The sequence below is a fragment of the Annulohypoxylon maeteangense genome (genome assembly GCF_022496945.1).
Source record: "Annulohypoxylon maeteangense strain CBS 123835 unplaced genomic scaffold GGS22scaffold_9, whole genome shotgun sequence".
NCBI lineage: Eukaryota > Fungi > Ascomycota > Sordariomycetes > Xylariales > Hypoxylaceae > Annulohypoxylon > Annulohypoxylon maeteangense.
The window spans coordinates 202,582-221,737 of NW_025953256.1; the positions used below are offsets into that span (position 1 = coordinate 202,582).

General features: G+C 47.0%; 8 protein-coding genes across 8 annotated transcripts; 3 read left to right on the forward strand and 5 right to left on the reverse strand.

The window, feature by feature from the left end:
* Window positions 1-2,136: 2,136 nt before the first annotated feature.
* On the forward strand, window positions 2,137-2,730 carry GGS22DRAFT_188777 (uncharacterized protein; the record flags this gene model as incomplete). The annotated part of the gene is made up of 3 exons (XM_047964758.1): window positions 2,137-2,148; window positions 2,218-2,225; window positions 2,280-2,730. The coding sequence occupies 3 exons, from the start codon at window positions 2,137-2,139 to the stop codon at window positions 2,728-2,730; spliced, it is 471 nt and encodes a 156-aa protein (XP_047818402.1).
* A 705-nt stretch (window positions 2,731-3,435) lies between these two features.
* On the reverse strand, window positions 3,436-4,189 carry GGS22DRAFT_144179 (uncharacterized protein). The gene is made up of 2 exons (XM_047958828.1): window positions 3,795-4,189; window positions 3,436-3,740 (listed from the first exon to the last, which is right to left on the reverse strand). The coding sequence occupies exons 1-2, from the start codon at window positions 4,016-4,018 to the stop codon at window positions 3,614-3,616; spliced, it is 351 nt and encodes a 116-aa protein (XP_047818403.1). The 5' UTR covers window positions 4,019-4,189; the 3' UTR covers window positions 3,436-3,613.
* Window positions 4,190-4,728: 539 nt separating this feature from the next.
* GGS22DRAFT_163814 (uncharacterized protein) lies at window positions 4,729-6,427 on the forward strand. The gene is made up of 2 exons (XM_047961434.1): window positions 4,729-5,233; window positions 5,294-6,427. The coding sequence occupies exons 1-2, from the start codon at window positions 4,898-4,900 to the stop codon at window positions 6,239-6,241; spliced, it is 1,284 nt and encodes a 427-aa protein (XP_047818404.1). The 5' UTR covers window positions 4,729-4,897; the 3' UTR covers window positions 6,242-6,427.
* Window positions 6,428-7,328: 901 nt separating this feature from the next.
* GGS22DRAFT_144192 (uncharacterized protein) lies at window positions 7,329-8,229 on the reverse strand. The gene is made up of 2 exons (XM_047958829.1): window positions 8,045-8,229; window positions 7,329-7,994 (listed from the first exon to the last, which is right to left on the reverse strand). Exon 2 carries the CDS (start codon window positions 7,986-7,988, stop codon window positions 7,410-7,412), a length of 579 nt encoding a protein of 192 aa, XP_047818405.1. The 5' UTR covers window positions 7,989-7,994; window positions 8,045-8,229; the 3' UTR covers window positions 7,329-7,409.
* Window positions 8,230-8,955: 726 nt separating this feature from the next.
* GGS22DRAFT_179942 (uncharacterized protein) lies at window positions 8,956-10,833 on the reverse strand (the record flags this gene model as incomplete). The annotated part of the gene is made up of 2 exons (XM_047963722.1): window positions 8,956-10,625; window positions 10,695-10,833. The coding sequence occupies 2 exons, from the start codon at window positions 10,831-10,833 to the stop codon at window positions 8,956-8,958; spliced, it is 1,809 nt and encodes a 602-aa protein (XP_047818406.1).
* A 1,746-nt stretch (window positions 10,834-12,579) lies between these two features.
* GGS22DRAFT_188780 (general substrate transporter) lies at window positions 12,580-14,318 on the reverse strand (the record flags this gene model as incomplete). Its single annotated transcript, XM_047964759.1, has 3 exons — window positions 12,580-12,862; window positions 12,944-13,339; window positions 13,441-14,318. The coding sequence occupies 3 exons, from the start codon at window positions 14,316-14,318 to the stop codon at window positions 12,580-12,582; spliced, it is 1,557 nt and encodes a 518-aa protein (XP_047818407.1).
* A 1,154-nt stretch (window positions 14,319-15,472) lies between these two features.
* GGS22DRAFT_163822 (ABC transporter transmembrane region 2) lies at window positions 15,473-18,122 on the reverse strand. Its single transcript, XM_047961435.1, has 3 exons — window positions 17,360-18,122; window positions 17,080-17,295; window positions 15,473-17,023 (listed from the first exon to the last, which is right to left on the reverse strand). The coding sequence occupies exons 1-3, from the start codon at window positions 17,864-17,866 to the stop codon at window positions 15,614-15,616; spliced, it is 2,133 nt and encodes a 710-aa protein (XP_047818408.1). The 5' UTR covers window positions 17,867-18,122; the 3' UTR covers window positions 15,473-15,613.
* A 407-nt stretch (window positions 18,123-18,529) lies between these two features.
* On the forward strand, window positions 18,530-18,864 carry GGS22DRAFT_188782 (zf-CSL-domain-containing protein; the record flags this gene model as incomplete). The annotated part of the gene is made up of 2 exons (XM_047964760.1): window positions 18,530-18,685; window positions 18,790-18,864. The coding sequence occupies 2 exons, from the start codon at window positions 18,530-18,532 to the stop codon at window positions 18,862-18,864; spliced, it is 231 nt and encodes a 76-aa protein (XP_047818409.1).
* Window positions 18,865-19,156: the final 292 nt, after the last annotated feature.

The window sequence follows — 19,156 nt, forward strand, 5'->3', positions numbered from 1 at the left end:
GCTCTGTAACAAGGCTGCGAAGGACTCACATTGAAATTAACGTCATCTTCAACGAATAAGGGGAAATATTTCCACACCGACAAGTCAAGAAAGATTTGACTTTATAAGCTGTATAATACTTACTTAGGTACTTACCTAGTAGGTACCTGATATGAAATAAATGTGTATGAGACTATCCCGTGTTAAATATAGTGAATATAGATTATCGTAGCTTTAACCATCGATGCTACTTGCCGTACCTTGTGACAGGGCAATTAGGTAATACTGTTTGAGGTCACTTGATTGCCCCCGGGAACCTTGAAGGCTCCTTGATTATATCAGCTAAGGGTGAATATATTAAACCAGCTCCCGAGGTCGTTTCTAGGAGCAAAGATCCCTTTTACTTAATAATTCATACCTTTCACCATGCAAGAAATTAGGCACCAGATAACTAGGTGATATACTTAGAGTAGGAAATAATGATACTTTACAATTATTAAAAACTTAAATTAATCATTAGAAACGTTAATAAATTCGAATAATGATTAACACTGGCAATAATTATTAAGAAATAAGAATTATTACTTACCTTTTTAGATGGTAAACTGAAGATATAAGTGAAAACGGGTCGTTAGTTAAGTAACCTTGGCGCTAACAAGATCGACAACATTATTGTTTCCCGCCCACCACTTTTTAACTTTTCATCTTTTTAAACTTCCAAGTTTTTTTTCTAAAGTCTTTAGCATCGCCGTCTTTCTTTACTTATTATACCACCTATAATAATAAGAGGGCTTGCATTTCGTAGCAACAGCTGCAATAACAACAACAATAACACTTTATGAAAGAACTTAGGTTTTTTCTTTTTTCTTTTCTTTACGACGTAACCTTACCTGACTTTTTCTAAAACTTAAGATTTCTTCCCTTTCTTTTCTACCCTTACACACTACCACCAATACCACCAATACTTTAAGGTTTTTACTGATATGTTGCTTGAGGTTATCATCATCATCATCATCATCATCATTATTATTATTATTATTATTACTATCGTTACGCTAGGCTTCATAGATTGCTACCTGGTAGGTCGGCATTTGTAAACCTGTAACCTAGACGCGTAGGTTAGTAGCTCAGTATATCGGTAGATCGGCAAATAAATAAATCAATAGACTCATAAATCTGTAAGATCATAGAATAATAACTCCGATGACGTATAATAAGTAGTAGTAGTAGTAGTATGAGGGACGGTGGCGAGGGAAGGAGAGTAGGAAGGACCTACCTAGGCTAAATAGAGCCTCTTAATGATTGTTAGCCTTGGAAGTCTTCAAATCAATCCTAGATGAAGGTGCGGTTATGATAGAGGGTAAGGCTTTTCGAAGAAATTAATCATTGTCAGCAGATGACGGTACGGTACTTTGGACGGGATTTCATGAGGCCATATCGGGCATCTATTTCGTCATCTCGAGACAAATACAAGCTCAAAAGCATCGTAGAAGTGTCATACATAGGTAGCATTCCTCGTAAGCTCTGGCGTGCAAGTCAAAACCTACCTAGGTAGCACTAGTTTCTCTGTGTCACGAGACGGAACCAAAAGACTAGATAGGAAACAATGACGTTGTTACGCGAGGAGCTCCTAACTACTAGGTACTTTAGCTATGGAGAATACGGTATACACACAGGTAAAGCTCTTTATCTGTCCTTCTCCTGGGACTAGCGGTCAACAGGACCCTTACAGACTCAACGGGGACTTTACGGGCCGAATCTCGATCCCGTAGACCTCTAGCTGCTAACCTAGAGGAAGACCAGACGTCTGACACTCTGGTCAGTTAAACGGCACATGTCACGAGGCGGAACCAGAAGACTAGGAAACAACGACGTTGTTACGCGAAGAGCTCCTAACTACTCTCGCTATGGAGAACACGGCATACATACAAGTGAAGCTCTTTGTCTGTCCTGCTCCTAGGACTAGCGGCCAACAGGGCCCTCACGGGGACTCAACGGGCCGAATCCCGACCCCATAGACCTCTAGCTACTGACCTGGAGGAAGACCGATGCCTGACAGCACATTCTACTCGGGTTTGTCGATTGCTATAAGTATCTCCTATCAGACCATCTCTAGAGGATTAAGAAAATCTATCCTCATCTACCTACAAAGACATCATGGCAGACCTCGTAAGTATCTTCCATACCGATTGAAGAAGAAAAGCTTTGGTCATGTTGCTAACCTTGCCTTTCGTCTAGGTTCATAAGTAAGTATAATCCATCCTACCATTCTTCCCACACCCGACTTATATAGGTGTCAGAAAAAAGGAAGACTTCACCAAAGGCGATTGGATCAGATTCCTCAAGATCGTCGAAGGACTTGGTGGGTCTGCTAGTCTTCGGAAGTCTATTGACTCCGGGCCGAAGAGACCGCCTTTCCGGGATCCTCACGACTTCCCAAATTTTACTGGAGCAAACCTGAATTCAGGGAGTGCAATCATCGTGGCGTTCGTAAATATAAACACCGCGGATGGCCACACAGGCACCGGGTGGGCTTTTGGCTTTGGGGCTGGTTTAGAGGTGACTGGAGGCGTGCTTGGATACTCATCTTGGGACCAGTTAATGTCCGGGCCTAACGCTTTTGTCGTCGGCAGCGTCGAGGCGGGCGTCGGCGCCAGTTTTTTTATCGACGGCACACTTGTTGCGACCTACTTGGGCTCTGGTGTTGAGCTTGATGTGAGCCTTAACGGTGGCTCGTTTACTTGGACTTAAAATAGCTCCGCCGGCTCTCCATAGAATGTTTTTAAAGGAGAGGCCCCGGTTAGAAGGAATGGTATCACGTACAATCTCTATCGGGTTTTCTATAGCAGTCGTGCTGCCGTAATGTCAGAATCAAAAGGGGAGTAGTCTTCGGTTTAGTCCTAGCATAGCCCTCAAGTGTTAGAAGGGACAGTCGCTATTACAATCATTACCTTTCTACCCCCATAAATCGATCTGGGCTCCGATTTTTCTGTCTCCTTCCGTCAGCATTGGCTCCTATATCTTTACTGGAGTTTTGGAGCTGCCTGGCTCTTGTCGATCTGGCGTGATATAATTGGAATATTTTCATCTCTCTTCCTACTGTCCCTAACACAGGGAGGGCCCGATAATAAAAGACGTCTTCGTAACCCTTCCTCCCCTCTAGGTATAACGGTTTCGATTTCTTTCACTGTGCCTATACAAGCATAGAAGGCCTTGATCTATGAGAATTTTTAAATCCCAGTTACATACTGGCTCCAGGAAGCCTATTCGGTTCTACCAATTGCCAACTAATGCTCACGGTTACTGATTATTGAAGCTAACCACTGTAACTAGGTATCATATACGCTATTTACAGCGCTATAATGAGCTGCAATACAGGGAATCTGGGTGCTAAGAGGGGTCCCTGTAACAGTAGCTAAGTTATATAAAAGTCACTGAATTATAGCGTTCACTAGGGGGCAAAAGAGTGTATATTAGATTGCTTAAACAACTAAACTGATCTAATAGGGGATTTAATCGGCTATTTCTAGCTATAGCTGATCGCTATCAGTGATATGTTTTCACTGAAAACAGCTAATAATCCGTTTTCAGGTAGTACAGTAGTGTACTGAATACAGGGCTTAGGCCCTGTAATTCACTCTAGCTCACACTTGCCACCGAAGCAAAACCCGCAATCTTCACCTTGAGGGCGTTTTTTAACGTCGAGACCACCCGAGCCATTCCTATACAAGGCGCAGCATTTCCCGTGCACCTTTCTTTCGCTAAACCGAGAGTGAGCAGTCAATTTTCGCAGTCTCCGGGCACTGAGAACTAACCAATTGTGGAACGAGTGGCGTATGCTCAGAAAATTTCCTTGACATACATCCCCTATCTCGCGTCTTCCAGAGCATTTTCTGGCACGGGCGGGTTCAGATTCTATTCCCACATTTGCTTTGGGAAGTAAGGAATCGCCTAGTGACTCGGAAGGGAGAGACATTGTTGCTGTAGTGAAGGCGACCGAAGTGGCGAGCACGCCAAGTGCGACTCTGATGCCCAACATGATTTGGATTGGACTTGTGAATAGGTAGATTGCAAGTTCAAGTTCTCCTATTACATTAAATAGAAATACGTTTGACTCTTTGTGCCACAGCCAGAATTTGCTTGATGGTATCACCCGAGTCACTAATGATAGGGAATTCCGAATAGGGGGTGGCGAGCCACCACTGACGCAGGCAGTCGTTACCCCACCCCGTACCCTGTACCCTTAAAAAAGCGGTAGTTACCTACCTAGGTACTAGGTAATTTAGCACACTCAGAATCACCCTCCCATCCATAGGGGAAATATATGAGGGGTCGGAACTGTTACTTAACGGTTCCTGGATTTGGCATCGTCCCGTAATGGTTCCTAAATATCAAAAAGCGTAAGAAGCGTAGCAAAATCAACAAGCGTGCCAGGCGTACCAGAATATTGAAGCGTACCAGAATCTTGAAGCGCACCAGAATCTTGCAGCGTACCAAAGTTTAAATTACTTGAACTTTTAGTGTTGACCATATTTAAGAATTTAGCGCTAAGGTTAATACTATAGATTATGGATGTAACGCGTAAATAGTGTAATGGTATATCCTTAGCTTCCACAATAAATAAAAAATTAAATTTATAAGGTTCGAAATTAGTAAAAATTATTGATTAAATTTAATAACTTTAATAAATAAATAAATAAAAATAATAAATTAAAACAAATAAATAATATTATATAAATAAATAAATACGTATAATTTAATAAAATAAAGAGATAAGGAATTACATTTTCTTGTAACAGTTTTTAATCTTGGCACGGTTCCAAAATTTGTAATGATCAAGGAATGATTCCTTTTGCTGTCACGTTTCCAAATCTTGGAACCGTTAAGGAACAGTTCCCACCTTACATATATTTCCTGTATGGATTCTTTGCAACTTACATCAAATTCTAAGACACCACGAGTTATCATGGCAGAAGACAACACTTCTATTTCTGATCTCGCCCTGTTGGCGGAACGAGATCCACAACAATTTCAACTTCGTGTTGAAGGAACCCGCAGCTTAGAGTTTGCAGGCGATGATTCCGTGCATCATGTCGCTTTCAGAGGCAGCAAGTTTCCAGCCCTAGAACGTCTTGTACTTGATGCATCGGACCAGAATGATGAGGACTCACTCAAACCATATCTCCAACCGGCTCTGAAAGAATTCTCTTTCTTCGGTGGTCCTATTTCTGATGCATTTCTGAAGACACTTCAGGTAAGTATTTGTTTGTTGTATGTCAAAAATTACTTCGTCTGCTAATCGCGTTGGAACCAGGAGTCTTCTCCAGGGCTCGAAGAGCTTCTGATTGATAACCCACGCAACTTGATCTCTCCAGATGGATTCATTCGCTTCCTCAGCGGTGCGAATGCCCTAAAGCGACTGTCAATCATGTACGGCATGGATCGGGCCATTACTGACGACGTCTTTGTCGCTCTCTCTACACTTCCAAATTTACAGTCCCTTAGATTCACATACACAGTAACTCCCGAGCTTGTATCCTTCGCCAAATCTCAGCAGCTCAAGAAGTGTGGTGAAGCACAACTCTTTCCTTGTCTCAATGAGCTCGTTTGCACCGTCCATCTTGAGGGACTCTGCGGTCTTCTACCCCATCTACGACAACTTTCCGATCTCGATGCCACTATCCTTAGTAAGGATGTCCATTCTTCATCATTGGATACCTTCCTTCGGGACATATCCACCTATGCTTCAAACTTGAGTGCCCTCAAATTGCAATATTCAGAGACGGTGCACGCGTCTATCGATCCTGCCAACCTTGTCCATCTCGCACAGGCGCTCACCCATCTGCAGCACATGGAAATATCGGGTGATCATATCCGAGTTACTGGACTGGGAACCGACCACTTTGCCAAGATCACCCAAGCCCTGCCTAACCTCAAAGTCTTGCGGCTGGCATTCCAGTGCTCGTTGTCGGAAGCGGCACTCGTCGAACTTAGCCAAACGTGCGGCGGAGTAATGACGAACTGCGAACTATGGGGATCTTATGCTTTGCACAATCTTGAAGGAACCGGCGTGTCCCTTCCGGCACTACAGGAGCTCGTTCTTGGAAAGTTAGTGCCGCCTACACCTGACGGCACGAATGACCAAGCTGTCCGTGCTGCCCGGGTGGTAAAGGAAATGGCGCCAAATCTCGAGTCTTTTGATGTGATCTCTGAAGACCCTTTTTCTACTCTGGTCCAGACAGCTTGGAAGGGGCTAGCTTAAAGCTATCGGGTCTTTGGAATGGCGTTGACAAGGTGGATCAATAGGCGTAACCCACCACTTTATGATTTCCGAGTTTAGGGGAGTATAGGGGTATGTAAAAGATGATTATAAGACTGCAAAGTTCCTTAAGTGAATTTTATTCTCCATTTATTTATCATTAAACCTCGGTAACTGCTGATTCCCAAATTTCTCTCAAAGCTCTTTGTGAAAAGTAGCCTCCAGTTTGTGTCTCCTATGCATGTGAACTGATCAGCTCCAAAATAATTGGGCTTGGATACGTGGTGGCGCTACCTCGCCACCACAATACAAATTATAGGGATGTAGGTAGGTAGCTGAAAATCCCAAAACAGTTCTTTTTCTCAGATCCCCTCTTTGATTCAGCCACCTTCAGCACCTATTATCTCGCATGGAGAACACGATGCAGACGCTCCACTACCCTAACCACCTCAATCACCCGGGTCGCGAATCAAGCTCGGACAAGATAGAAGGTTCCCGGCCTGTCGATCTTACATCAATATAACCAAGAAACCGCCTATAAAAATTCGCATTCCATAACCCCAGCCGCTAATTTTCGGTCCCCTGCAAACCAATAACAAGGCCCTCAAGCGGCACAACCTACCCCCACGTCCCGACAAGATGAAGAAACCACTCCAACACGCAAAATAGGAGCGGACCACATCCCATCTTCTTAGCTCCATCTCTCCGACCCTCAAGATCATCGAAGATCATCAAGCACCCCTCCTTTCAGGCTCCTTCGACATCGAGGCCGCATGGATCGTACCCCCTAGATACTACCTATATCCGAGTAACAATGAGGGCGCGATCTGCAAATATAGAGCTTAGGTGGGTGTCTAAAGCACCGGGAATAGCGATGTTCTTCGGCGTGATACCGCTCAAGAAGTTACTGTCTCCAGAGGATAGACTGAGGCCATCAAGCGCGTATGCAAGGCACTAATAGTTCCTCACGCTATTGATCGAATTTGCCAACTTCCCCGTTAACCTTGGAGATAGTACATATCTCCTCATCTACAAGGAAGAAACGGTGACTACAAGACTCTAGACGGTACCAAAATGACCATCATGGTGAAAAGATAAAGTCAAAGATTGGAAAGTACCTATGAAGTAGATATTAATTATTGACTATAGTGATACCTATACCCAGAAAGCTCTACTTCTTAATAACTGACCACTCGACAGAGCCTTCCGCAGGATCCTGCTGCCAAATTGTCCCGTACTTAGACCTCACGATTTTCCCATCTTTAGTCGCAATCCACGAGTGATCCGCATTGGTATCCCACATCGCAAGTTGTTTCCCATCACCACTCATCACCATCACCGATACATTCTCAGCCCCTACCAAACTAGCAACCCCATCGGCACTAAGATAAATGCTCAAGATGCTATCCCTCTCCACATCCTTGTACTCATCGTAGGGAATGCGGATAGACGTCTTTTTAAATGCATCTAGCAGGGCCATAGCAGCCTCGCCGGGTCGAGTCCCTGCGGCTATCATCCCCATAATAAGTTTCCGGGCGATGTTTAGAAATTCGTAGAGATCCCGGAAAGTAGCTAGCGTTTCGGGTAGTTCAGCGGCCATGACAACGCCCTTTATTTCTTCGACGCCAACGTATAACAGGCCTATGTCCACGATGAAGTCGACGATGGCCCACTCTGGGTTGAGCGAAGCCATGACATAGATATCTTGGCCGCTGCCATTTGCCATGTAGACGCTGTGGCTTATACCCATCTTGAACTATGCTTAATGTTAGCCGAAGAATGCTTGAGGGGAAGCTGGTCGTTTACCGGATGTGTGAGCTAACCTTCTCTTGAATCAAAACAGCATTCCTTCTAGAAGTAATAATATTACGGCCGTTTAGGGAGATAGCTAGTCCTCTATCTGGCGTCACGGAAACCACGAATTGTCGGACTGCTGGAAGCCTTGATAAGGGGAGAAGGTTGTCCTTATTGTATTAGGTCCGTTGGGCATATATGTCCAGGTTCGGCGCCCAACATTAGCTGAGAGGACGGCAGAAGGACTCTACCCACCTGGTACTCAATAGTTATTGCCTATGCTACCTATGACAGTCATCTGTCAATCCAACAGTAAGTGGGGCACCTCTCAGCCTTAGCCACATATTGAGCAGTACCTAAGTAGTTATATTCAGCTCCAAGTTAGAAACTTATCGAGTCAATAATAAAGCGCGGACATAGGATCTGGCTTCCAAGTAGATGTACGAAGAAAAAGGGGTGTAGGGCGACAAACGGCGAATCGGAAAGAGGGAACGAGGTTGTTGAGACGTCTCTCGGAAGTGGCGCCAAACTGAAGGCAGATTTCTCCCCAACAATTTTATAAACATAAAATAAATTTCGATGTGATATCTGATTCTTAAACACGACGCTCACCCCTTTTAAGCACCTTGAAATCGCCGATCTTAGGCACGCTTTTGGTATCTCATGCAAGCCGATCCATGCGTATGCGTATGCGTAGGTATGTAACACCTCCTCTCTCGCCTATCTCAATCCTCACCGACCGCTTTCCACCGCCACACTCTCCCCCATCCCCCTCCCCTTCCCACCAGCGCGTCGATGGACATGTGCGTGAACGAATCTACAACAACGCCGTCTACCCCCCACGCCCAGCATTTTAGCAACGCTTCACAAGCTCTCTCTCGAATAAACGACGTAACACAACGGTATAATGTAAATAAGTGTGTTTACCTGATCTCACTGACCAAATCGCGGTCGACATCATACGTGCGTTCCCACGCGGTCCACCAGACCCCCACATTCGCCGCGACAACCAGGTCCAGCATCTTCAGGCCATCGTCAAACACGATCAGCTTCCCCATCTTCGCCCTCTTGCCCCTATTCCCGCCCCCCGCCTTCTCGCGGCCTAGACTGAGATCGAGGTGCCAGTCGTCGTCGTCATCGTCGTAGTAGTCGTGTCCGTGCGCCTTCTGCAACACCTTGTTGAATTGTGTCTGCAGTTGATCCCTTGTCCTAGCTCCCCCCTCCGTAGACCTCTTCTCAGTAAATAATTCGCTGCTAGGAAGATTGAACCTCAACTCGCTAATCGGCTGCCCCTTCGGCTTATGTCCGTGATGCCCGGCCTCTTGTCCATCTACAAGCGGGTTGAACACCGCGCCGGTGTAATTCGGTAGCACGTGTCTGCACTTAAGACTACGCCCGGCGTTTCCAGTGACGAACTCGCATCGCCCGCCCCACGGGCTCTTGAACATGTATCCGCGCGGCTTCAGGCCCGGCGCGGGCTGCGTGATCACGGGAGCTTCGCCGCCGTCGAAGTCCCCGCCATACGACCCTATCGAGCCCACGCTGCCATGGCGGCTCGGTCTGGTTGTGAAAATGGGTGGGGGCGAGCGCTCTTCTTCCGACGTGCTTCTATGGTGGAATTTCTCGCGGATGGCTGCGCCGAAGGACTTAGAATACGCCATTACGACCTGTCGCTCAAAAGCGTTGGAGGCAGTAACCGGGACCGGGGGGTTGAGATCGGGTATTTGGGGGAACTTCGCGGAGGAGGATGCGCTACCGGGACGGCGCAGATCTAGACTCGCTCTTATTTCCCGCAAGTCCGCTGGTGTCTGGTGAGTAGGCATGCCCCGAAACTTGGCGTAGCCGGAGGTTTCTAGGTGTATCATGATTGAAGGAGAGGGTTGACGGTGTTTTTCATCGTTGATGAGTTCGGGGTTCTCGAGTTGGAATGATGCTACTTTTCCGACGTTCCATTGCTGGCCCGAGCTTGGATCTCGTCTTATGAGAGTCAGTGAGAAGGGTGTGAAAGGGCGTTTGGTAGGTGATTTAGGTGAGGGCGATCGGCCGTAGCCGGTAAACGGATCTTCAAGCTCGCTAGGTCGTGGTGGTAATGAAGGTACATCCATGCTTGGTCTCATGGGGTATTCGGGTGGCTGATCATAAATTGGTGGCAGTGGTAGATTTCTCTCGGGTGATTCCGAACCAATTGACCTAGGTCCTACAAGTTTCCTTGGAGGAAGATTTGGCGGAGATACGAATTGAGAGGCTGGCGGTCGTTCAGATAAAGGAGCTGGTGCAGGTTGAGGAACGGGCTTCCGCAGTGGGAGCGGGGCTTGGCCGGTGTTACCCGGGTTCTCGTTGATGGATGGCGGTGGCGCATTTTCATCTATCCTCGAGGAGGCAAGACTTGAGGTTCCCGGTACTGGTTTCCTATGAATCTGATTCCCTGACCTTGAACTCTCTCCGCTCGTTCTAGGAGACGGAGGCTTAGTCTGGCCAGGAGGTATAAGGACATCATCCTCAGGTACGTTTAAATGAACATAATACAGCGAGCTAGCTACATCCTCAGCCGTCACACTTTTGACCTGGGGCTTCAAAGTTGAAAGGATAATATCTAAAATAGACGTTAGATTAAGATTTCAAGATTTCTAAGTGTTTCGATGATATGTTATGAAAATCTTACCCCTTGTGCCGGGTACTCTTGAGATGTACAGAATGATCGGGTCTTGTTTTTCCTCATTTGGCTTTTTCGGATACTGGGGCGGATTGGCTGCTAGATAGTTGAGAGAGGCTAACGAACGAGCCTCAACATGTTCCTCCATATTTGTTTCTAAATTTCGTCTTATTTAGCTATATAAACGTCTAAAATGTGAATATATCAGTTCATAAAAAGTCTCGTCTGAAAGTACGGATTACCCTGTCACGATGGATGCGATTGACAGGGATGAAGAATTAAATGCCGACGCTGCCCCTGAAGTCGTAGGAATACGCCAGATACCGAGAATCCAGTAAAGTTTATTCGATCGCGCCACTTCGTGTAGAGGAAGAATACCTGGTAGGTATGGTGACGATTCAAGGTTTGACGATAGAGTTGGGTTGAATCTAAATATAAATGTTGAGTCGGGCAGGGATAATCCGTTTGATATCCCTTCAAGCCGAACTCGAAGCAAGCTAACGACAAATATAGGGCTGAAATAAGTTACCACGGGTCTTCATATAATCTGATTTCTCAAATGAAATGAGTTATGCTACCGCCTATCGCGCGGTCAAGGCAAGCATAAAACAAGTATGCGTCATCTTCGGGGCTGAGCTGGCTGAGGGCATGAGGTCTAGGTGTTGAATTTGACATTTCGAGATGCTGTTGCTCAAATCAGACACCGTTAAAACGCTTTCTCCACTAAACAAGCACTAATTAGCGGCTTGCTTCGGGGCGCTAATCGCTAAGAAATGCAAACACTTATCTAACTGAATAATGAAGTGTGTATATGCATATTTATGCGCATAAGAAAGTAGTATAATTATATAAGCAGGGTTATTCATCAATTAGTCATCTTGATAACCACATAAAGCACGTTCCACATCTCCAACACAATGTCTCATTACTCACTCATCGCAACATCTGACAACTCTCGTCTAATTAAATCAAACATATCTGTCCTCACTATTTCGCCACACAGGCACACGGGCACACGGGCATGCGGGCCTAAAAATCATTTCTTTTCCGATCTATCAAGCTCATTGACATGAATTGTAACCGGAGATCAGCCTATCCGAAGTCGTTAATAGGTCTAGAATGAGGTTGCCTCCGGCAGCTCGGGCGCCTCGGGCTCGCCGACCGTAGTTCAGATACGCCTCTCATCTTAAATTACATCACTAGTTCGCTCGCAATACCATATCTTCGCTTGCATGGGAAATCTGTATGGCCACTCTCAACTAAAACATGCATCACTCGCGTCATGGAAGTCTCTAGATGAAAATATATTTAGGTGCCTAGGCCCTTGGTGGGCTGGCAGGTAAATTCTCAACTCTTTGATTGCACTCAATTCAAAATATAGGCTATGCATTTCGTTGGTCCCACAAAAGAGCCCCGGCAAACATGTGGTGACAGACTGGTGGCCTACATTGACGATAGCTTGACAGACCCTCGTGGGTTGGAATACCAGGTAACAAAATAATTGCCTATTCGTCGAATGCCAATAACACGCACGACAACGGTGACGAACATCTTCAAGTTACGATTCTAGCATAAGCTGACGGCAGACGACACGCGGCACATGATACTCTATCCGGACGTCAGTTTGAGCAAGCCTCTAACCAAGAATTGGCTGGGTATCTCTATTTCCCATGTCTATGCAGGGCTATGTAAAAAGCGTTTGTTTCCAAGTGTATCCGTATCTCATATACCCATGATGCTTTAGTTTGTTTATTTTTACTTTATTTATTTTGTTCGTATTGATGCTACAACACCAACGCTTCGCCAATACCTAAGGTACGTAGTCCCCTTTCGGAACTTCCATTTATAAACCTTAGGCAAGGAAGAACCACTCCCACGCGACTTGCAATCACATTCACAAGTCCACGTGCTCGTGCTTAGCCTCCATATCGCCTTTGCCCTCGGGTTCGGCAATGAGATTGATGCCGCGGTGACTCTTCTCGAATTGAACGGTGGCCCAGGCGGACGGCGACCGCTTGAATACGAGATCGATCTCCTCAAGGCTACGGCCCATCGTCTCCGGGAACAGGAAGTAGACGGAAACCGGTACGCACGCCGCGATTGTCGCGAATACGATGTAGTACTGCCACCCGATGCTGTAGATAGCTATCGGCGTCACCATTGCGACGAGGAAATTCCTGCAAATTTCTTATATTAGCATACTCACGACTCGAGGGGAAGGATGATAAAACAAATAAAGGATCAAGTGAAGAACATACCAAGCCCAATGATTGGCAGTCGAAATCGAACTCATAGCCATTCTTAGACGCAGCGGCGCGACTTCAGTACAGTACAAGAAATTGGCGCCGAGGAACCCGATCGGCACGAACATATTGTACAGATAAATGAAACAGCCAGCTGCGATCTGGGAAGAACGGTTCGATGTTGGGAACGAAGTCGCGACGGCGAGCGCCACCATGCAGCACGACATGCCGACACCGCTGACGATGAAGACTGCGCGACGGCCGAATCTGTCGATGGCCACGAAGGCTAGGAACGACGAGAGGAATTTCCACGTCAGGGCACCGGCCGACAGTACTCGCGACATCTCACTACTTAGACCGAGGTTCTCTTGGAAGAGGATTGGGGCATATACGCTGATTAGGTTGCTTCCACTGTGCAGCATGTTAGTCTTGTTCGCCTTCCAATCCGCAGAACCTAGGTATATCTCCAAACAAGGTGGAGGGGTAGAGGGATAGAGGGGTCCGCTACTTACGACATCTGCTGGTAAAACTGCAGTAAGATACAAAGCCCAAACCGGTATGCTAGTTTGTCCTCACCCATCTTAAGGAGATGGCTCAGTTTCGCGCCCCCAGCCGCCGTTATCTCGAGGCTGTGTTCGATACCCGCAATCTCAGCTTGCACCTCCTCGGAGTCCTGGGGCAGCCCTCGTAGCACAGCGAGACTGTCACGGGCCTGATCACCCCGGTTCACCATCAACAGCCATCGGGGAGATTCAGGGAACATGTAAATCGACGACGACAGGATGATCGAGAAGATGGCCGCGATGGCAATCGGTACACGCCAAGTCGCCGGTCCGTGGTGCAGTTCGAAGAAGCCTAGGTCGATCCACGATTCGAGGACATAGCCTAGACAAATGAACAGTCCATCCAACACCACATGTCTGCCCCGATTCTTGGCACCGCTCGTCTCAGACTGCCAGACAGGGACAAGAGAGCTCAGTTGACCAACCCCCAATCCGGTGATGACACGACCGACGATGAACTGCGGCAGCCCAAATGCGGAGGCCTCGAGGATCTCGCCGATTAGCGTGCATATAGCGGCGAAGAAGATGACATTACGACGACCGAACCGATCTCCAGAGTACGAGCAAGACAGCGAACCGAAGAGGGCACCAATAACAAATACCGCAACAACGAAACCCTGGAGTGTCGTCCTCTGGCTCTTAACGGCTTTCGTCGCGTTCACCGTGTCGATCTCGGGGAACGTCTTAACCCAATCCTCCTCCGTTATTAAACCACCGATGCCGGCTTGGTTGTACCCGAAAAGGATGAAGGACGGGGCGACGATGAGAGCGGTCTGCAGCCTACTTAGGGCGTGGCCTTGGAGGCCAAAGTATTTCTTAGAGCCCATTATTATATGTTCTTTATTCTATGATGATATTAAGGTAAGATCATAGGTACGGGATAAAAAGAACAGCCAGAAAACTAGGTAAGATAAGTTAATAGGTTAGGTAGGCGAAAGTAGGTGAAGAGTTATGTATTATTAGGGTTAGATGTTAAAAAGGTCGCCCTTTATTAGCCAGGCACGGTACCCGTTGAGCCCATGTAAAGGTTCGTCATTTAGTCATCCCCTACCTACCCCCGGTTTTGGGAGAGCATGGGCATACGAAGTTGCGGAGTCCCCACGGGATAACAAGGAAGAGGGTTCTGGAGAACATAAATAATACTGGGGACCGGATGGTCCAGGACAGGCGATTTCGGTCTTCGGAAAAGGTTAGAAGCGTCTGGGAACAGCGTGACATGGCGGGATATAGGGCGAGCAGGCGGACCGCAGAAATTTCGCATCGTGGCGGCCATCGCAGCCGAGGGTGTGGGGGGGAAAGTAGACGTTATCCAATCCAGGGGTTATTGTTATCGGAAGGGACGAGGCGACGACGACCACAAGATCTACAGAGTTAGCATCCGGCCCTTCTCTGGGTCCCAGTGGATACTACGTCCTGGGTCGAAGGTTGATCTCGGCAGATACAACCGGTTTATGAAACATTACGTACATCTTTGTAAAGCATACATACATACAGTACCATCCATACCTTCCATCGAGTTAGTTAAGATAGGGAAAATCCTCCTTCGAATGAAAAACCATCGGAATATTTAGAATTCCCATCTCGGTAACCCGAGTTCACCCTTCCGTATCACCAATGATGTCTTCCGTAACACGAGATAACAAGATAATCCCCAAGATCCGCAGATGTCAAAAACCCCAAAAATCCCAATAAACAGGTTTGTCGCGTGAGGATCTCGCGATCGACCCGACGAGCCCCTACCACCGGACACTTAAGCTACCCCTAATGAGGTTAATGAGGCTCAAAAAGGCCAAGCAAAGTGGATTAGACAGGCAGGGTTGATTGCAGAAGTGGACGGATTGTCGGATTGTCTTCCCAATTGCACGAGAGCTCATAGGCCATTTTTAAAATGCCGCGCAGGCTAAGCTTTTTAAGACCGGCATTGACTAATTCCACGTTTTCCGCGACGCCCCAGTGCCGGTGTCCGGAGGCTAGTGTGTATACTATCGCGTGTTAACGGCTTTTAGCATTGCGGCTAGTTAGGTTATATACATCTTCTACATACTATACAACATTGAGCATGTCCCTGATTCGTCAATTGTCCTTATGCATCCTAATCTATTCGAATACGTTTCTCCGGCCCTCATCCGGCGGTCAACTCGCCAATTCTTCTTTCGATATCCGGCACCTGCCGGAGTAAAACCTCCAAGTCCTCCTTCTCGTCTTCAAGCTTCAACCTCCTCTCGGCGTCAAGCTTCGTAAATACGAAGTGCCCCTGTCCATCGAATTGTAGAATCCTACTATGGTACTTCCAGAGACTTCGCCTGTGACTCACAGTCATCAACGTGATTCCCAAGGCCTTCGCATTATCGTACATGACCTTCTCGGTCTCAAGCGTCACGCTACTCGTGCATTCGTCCAGAATCGCATACCTCGGCTTATGGTAGAATAGACGAGCCATGGCCACGCGCTGTTGTAGGCCACCCGAGAGAACGTCACGCCATTCGGCCTCTGCATCCCAGCCTTCTGGATAAAGATCAACAAGATGTTCTAAAGAGAGAATCTTCAGAATGTCGAGCAGTTGGGAATCAGTTACGCCGCGCGCGCGAACGGTTCGAAGGCTATCCGGGTAAGTAATCTGTTGACGAAGACTGCCGCGCGATAGGTATGGTCGTTGGGGGATATAGAAGATGTCCGTGAATGGTGGCTTATATACAGTACCACCGTACACAGGCCATAGACCACCCAAAATTCGGAAAAGACTTGATTTTCCACAGCCGTTCGGGCCAACGACGAGAAGGTGCTCGCCGTGCTTGAGTGAAAACGAGAGCTTCTTGACTAGGACGTCTCCGTTGGGAGAGATGATTGGTACGTCGATGAATTCGATGTCCTTACTCTCCACCACCTTCCCTCTACCTTTCAGCACGGCTTCATTGTCCTCAATGCCCGAACTGGAGACGAGTTTCTTCTCAAAACGCCCAGCCTGAATATCGTCCATAACTTCCAGCAACGACGCGACACGTGACGTATAACCAGCTAACTCCATGATCTCCCGATAAGAAAACATGACACGGCCAAATGCGTCGGATGCGCTGAGCAACATTCGCCTATTCGTAACGAACATTTCCGTTCGATCACCCATGTTGGCGGTCGCACCGCCTAATTGGTTGGGCAGCTTGAAAAAGACGGGCACGCTGCAAAGCAGAAGGCCAAGAGCGCCCCAGAAATATTTGATGACGAAATCCTCCATGACTCCATGGTAAAATCTCCGACGCAAGATGTAATTCACATGCTTGATTAGCGTGAAGTAGCCCTTGTCGAGCGTATCCTTTTCCGCTTCGTGACCATGGTAAAGAGCCACTTCCTCACTATGGTCGATGAGTCTCGAATGTTGAAATCGGAATTCCCCCTCGAGTCTTGCTTCGTCTGCAACGTATTTCCCAAAGGGAGGTGTTAAAGCACGCATAAGGTGAGCTGAGAGCTGAACGAGTAAAGACATGAACATGACGCCTTCGCCACCAACACTCTTCGACAGCGACCATGTATAAATAGTCTATGCAGCTATTGTTAGCATTATAAAACACATACAACAATGCGCATATCTCTTACCATGTCTAATATAGGCTTAGCTAAATTACTATATAGCTCAGCTAAGCTATTTGAAAACTTCGCGACGTCAACTGCGATGAGCTGATCCGGGTTCTTTATCCGGTCGTCTAGCGCAGAGATGCCGTAGAATGTGAGTTGGGATAGGTATTTGTCATGGATAAACTGGGTTAACCGTGTTCGGTATCTAAGCGACAATTCGGCTTGGTGATATGATAACTATAGTCGTATAATTAATATCATCTCATTCAGCAGTTAGCAGACATCGAATCCAATATCTTACCATGGAATTTGTAAAGGTCGCGGGGACCGCAATCAACATCCACCAGACGATTCTAGTAAGAAATTCCTTCCCACTTCCTTTTACGAGGGCTTTCACAATCGCGCCGTCCATCTCGGCAACTTTCAAGCTTATAAGCGTCCGTACGACTAGGAAGAAGCTGTGACTAATGAGCAACCGAGTCTCCTTGCTTCGCACGCCAGGGACAACTATCTTCAGCAGCCTTAACAAGGCCTTGAAGAACTCGCGATTTAGCTCCACCTTCTTCTTTTTCGTCACCTCAGTGCCATCGCTCGAAGTCGTCCCTGATTTTCGCTTAGCAGCTTCGCGCGCAGACGCGGCTTTCTGCTCGGAGATGGCATGTCGAACGCGGTTCACGAGGGCAACGAGGAGAGTAAGGTATACTACGCGGGAGATTCGGGTTCGGTTCTCGACGTATAGATGTGTCAATTGAGCGACGATGCTCTTAAGGGACCGATCGGGGAAAACGAGCTTAGACTGCACCGCCATGGTTCCGATCGCAGTTTCGGCGGAAACGAGTCGACAATTGCGAAGGGATCGGATATGAATAGCTTGGATTCCAACGCTTGTTTACCCCAAAGCTAACAGAACGAAAACTCGGCCCATGAGGTAGGAAAATAATGGATCAATAGATTGAAACTATATTATACAATTGGCAATTATCGTAATTACATGGTTGCGATGAATTGAGGCTGTCTTTCTGGAGTTGGATTTGGAGTTGGAGGATGGAAGAATCCCATGTTACATAACGTCCCTCGGCGGTTGCGACCAATACCGAAGCTTACCGTACAAATACATTGTCTTATTGGTGACGTCTTTGTTGCATGTGATTCCTGTCTAGGCGGTGCCGATGGTCAGCATCTGAAGTGGCTGTCTCCATCCGATTTGGTGGCTTGGTAGCTTACATAAAACTCAGAATCAATGTGGCTTAAAAGGGTGTGGGTACCGTGGGGTTCATAGTTAGGCCTTGCATAAATCAAAGACCGCTCCTATCCGATTTGGAGTTGAGCGCGGGGTCTTGATTTATGAAAGATAATTTTCTTTAAGGTGGCGGCTTATGCACAACATTCAAGATTCAACCATTCTACCATTCAGTCACTCGTTGCGATATTTCGTCTATCCTAGCACATTTCCGGCTTAGAAACATTCATTATGGCAGACGACGAAGAAATCGCAGTCTACGACGAGGTCGAGATCGAAGACATGACCTACGATGAGACACTACAAATCTATCACTATCCCTGCCCCTGTGGCGATCGCTTCGAAATTGCGCTCATGGATCTTCAAGATGAGGAAACAGATATTGCAGTTTGTCCAAGTTGCAGTCTGATGATTCGGGTAATATATGATCTTGTTCGTCTCATCAAGATTCCATTCTCCTAGTGCATATTCATATTAATAATGTCATACAGGACAATCTGCCGAAGCCCGATTCCGACCCTTCAGCGCCTGGACCTGCTGAGAATCAGGTCACTGTCGTCGCTTGAACATTCGCAATTTAAAGAGGAACAAAGATATAAGACCATGCGACGCGGTTTAGAGCGAGCGTAAAGACACTAAGTGCCGAGCCATCGGCAAATCGATAATGGCGCAAGGGCCTCGACCAGGTACGCGTCACCTCGTGAAGTTGCATCGCTTCTAGCTCACTAGGGATGCGACGGTAAAGATAAGGTAGCGATACATATTCTCGCATCAAACTGCTGTTATGTAGTGACGATTAGTGCTATCCATCGCAAGTGGATATGTATTAGAACTGAAGATTTCCGGGCCAAGAGACGG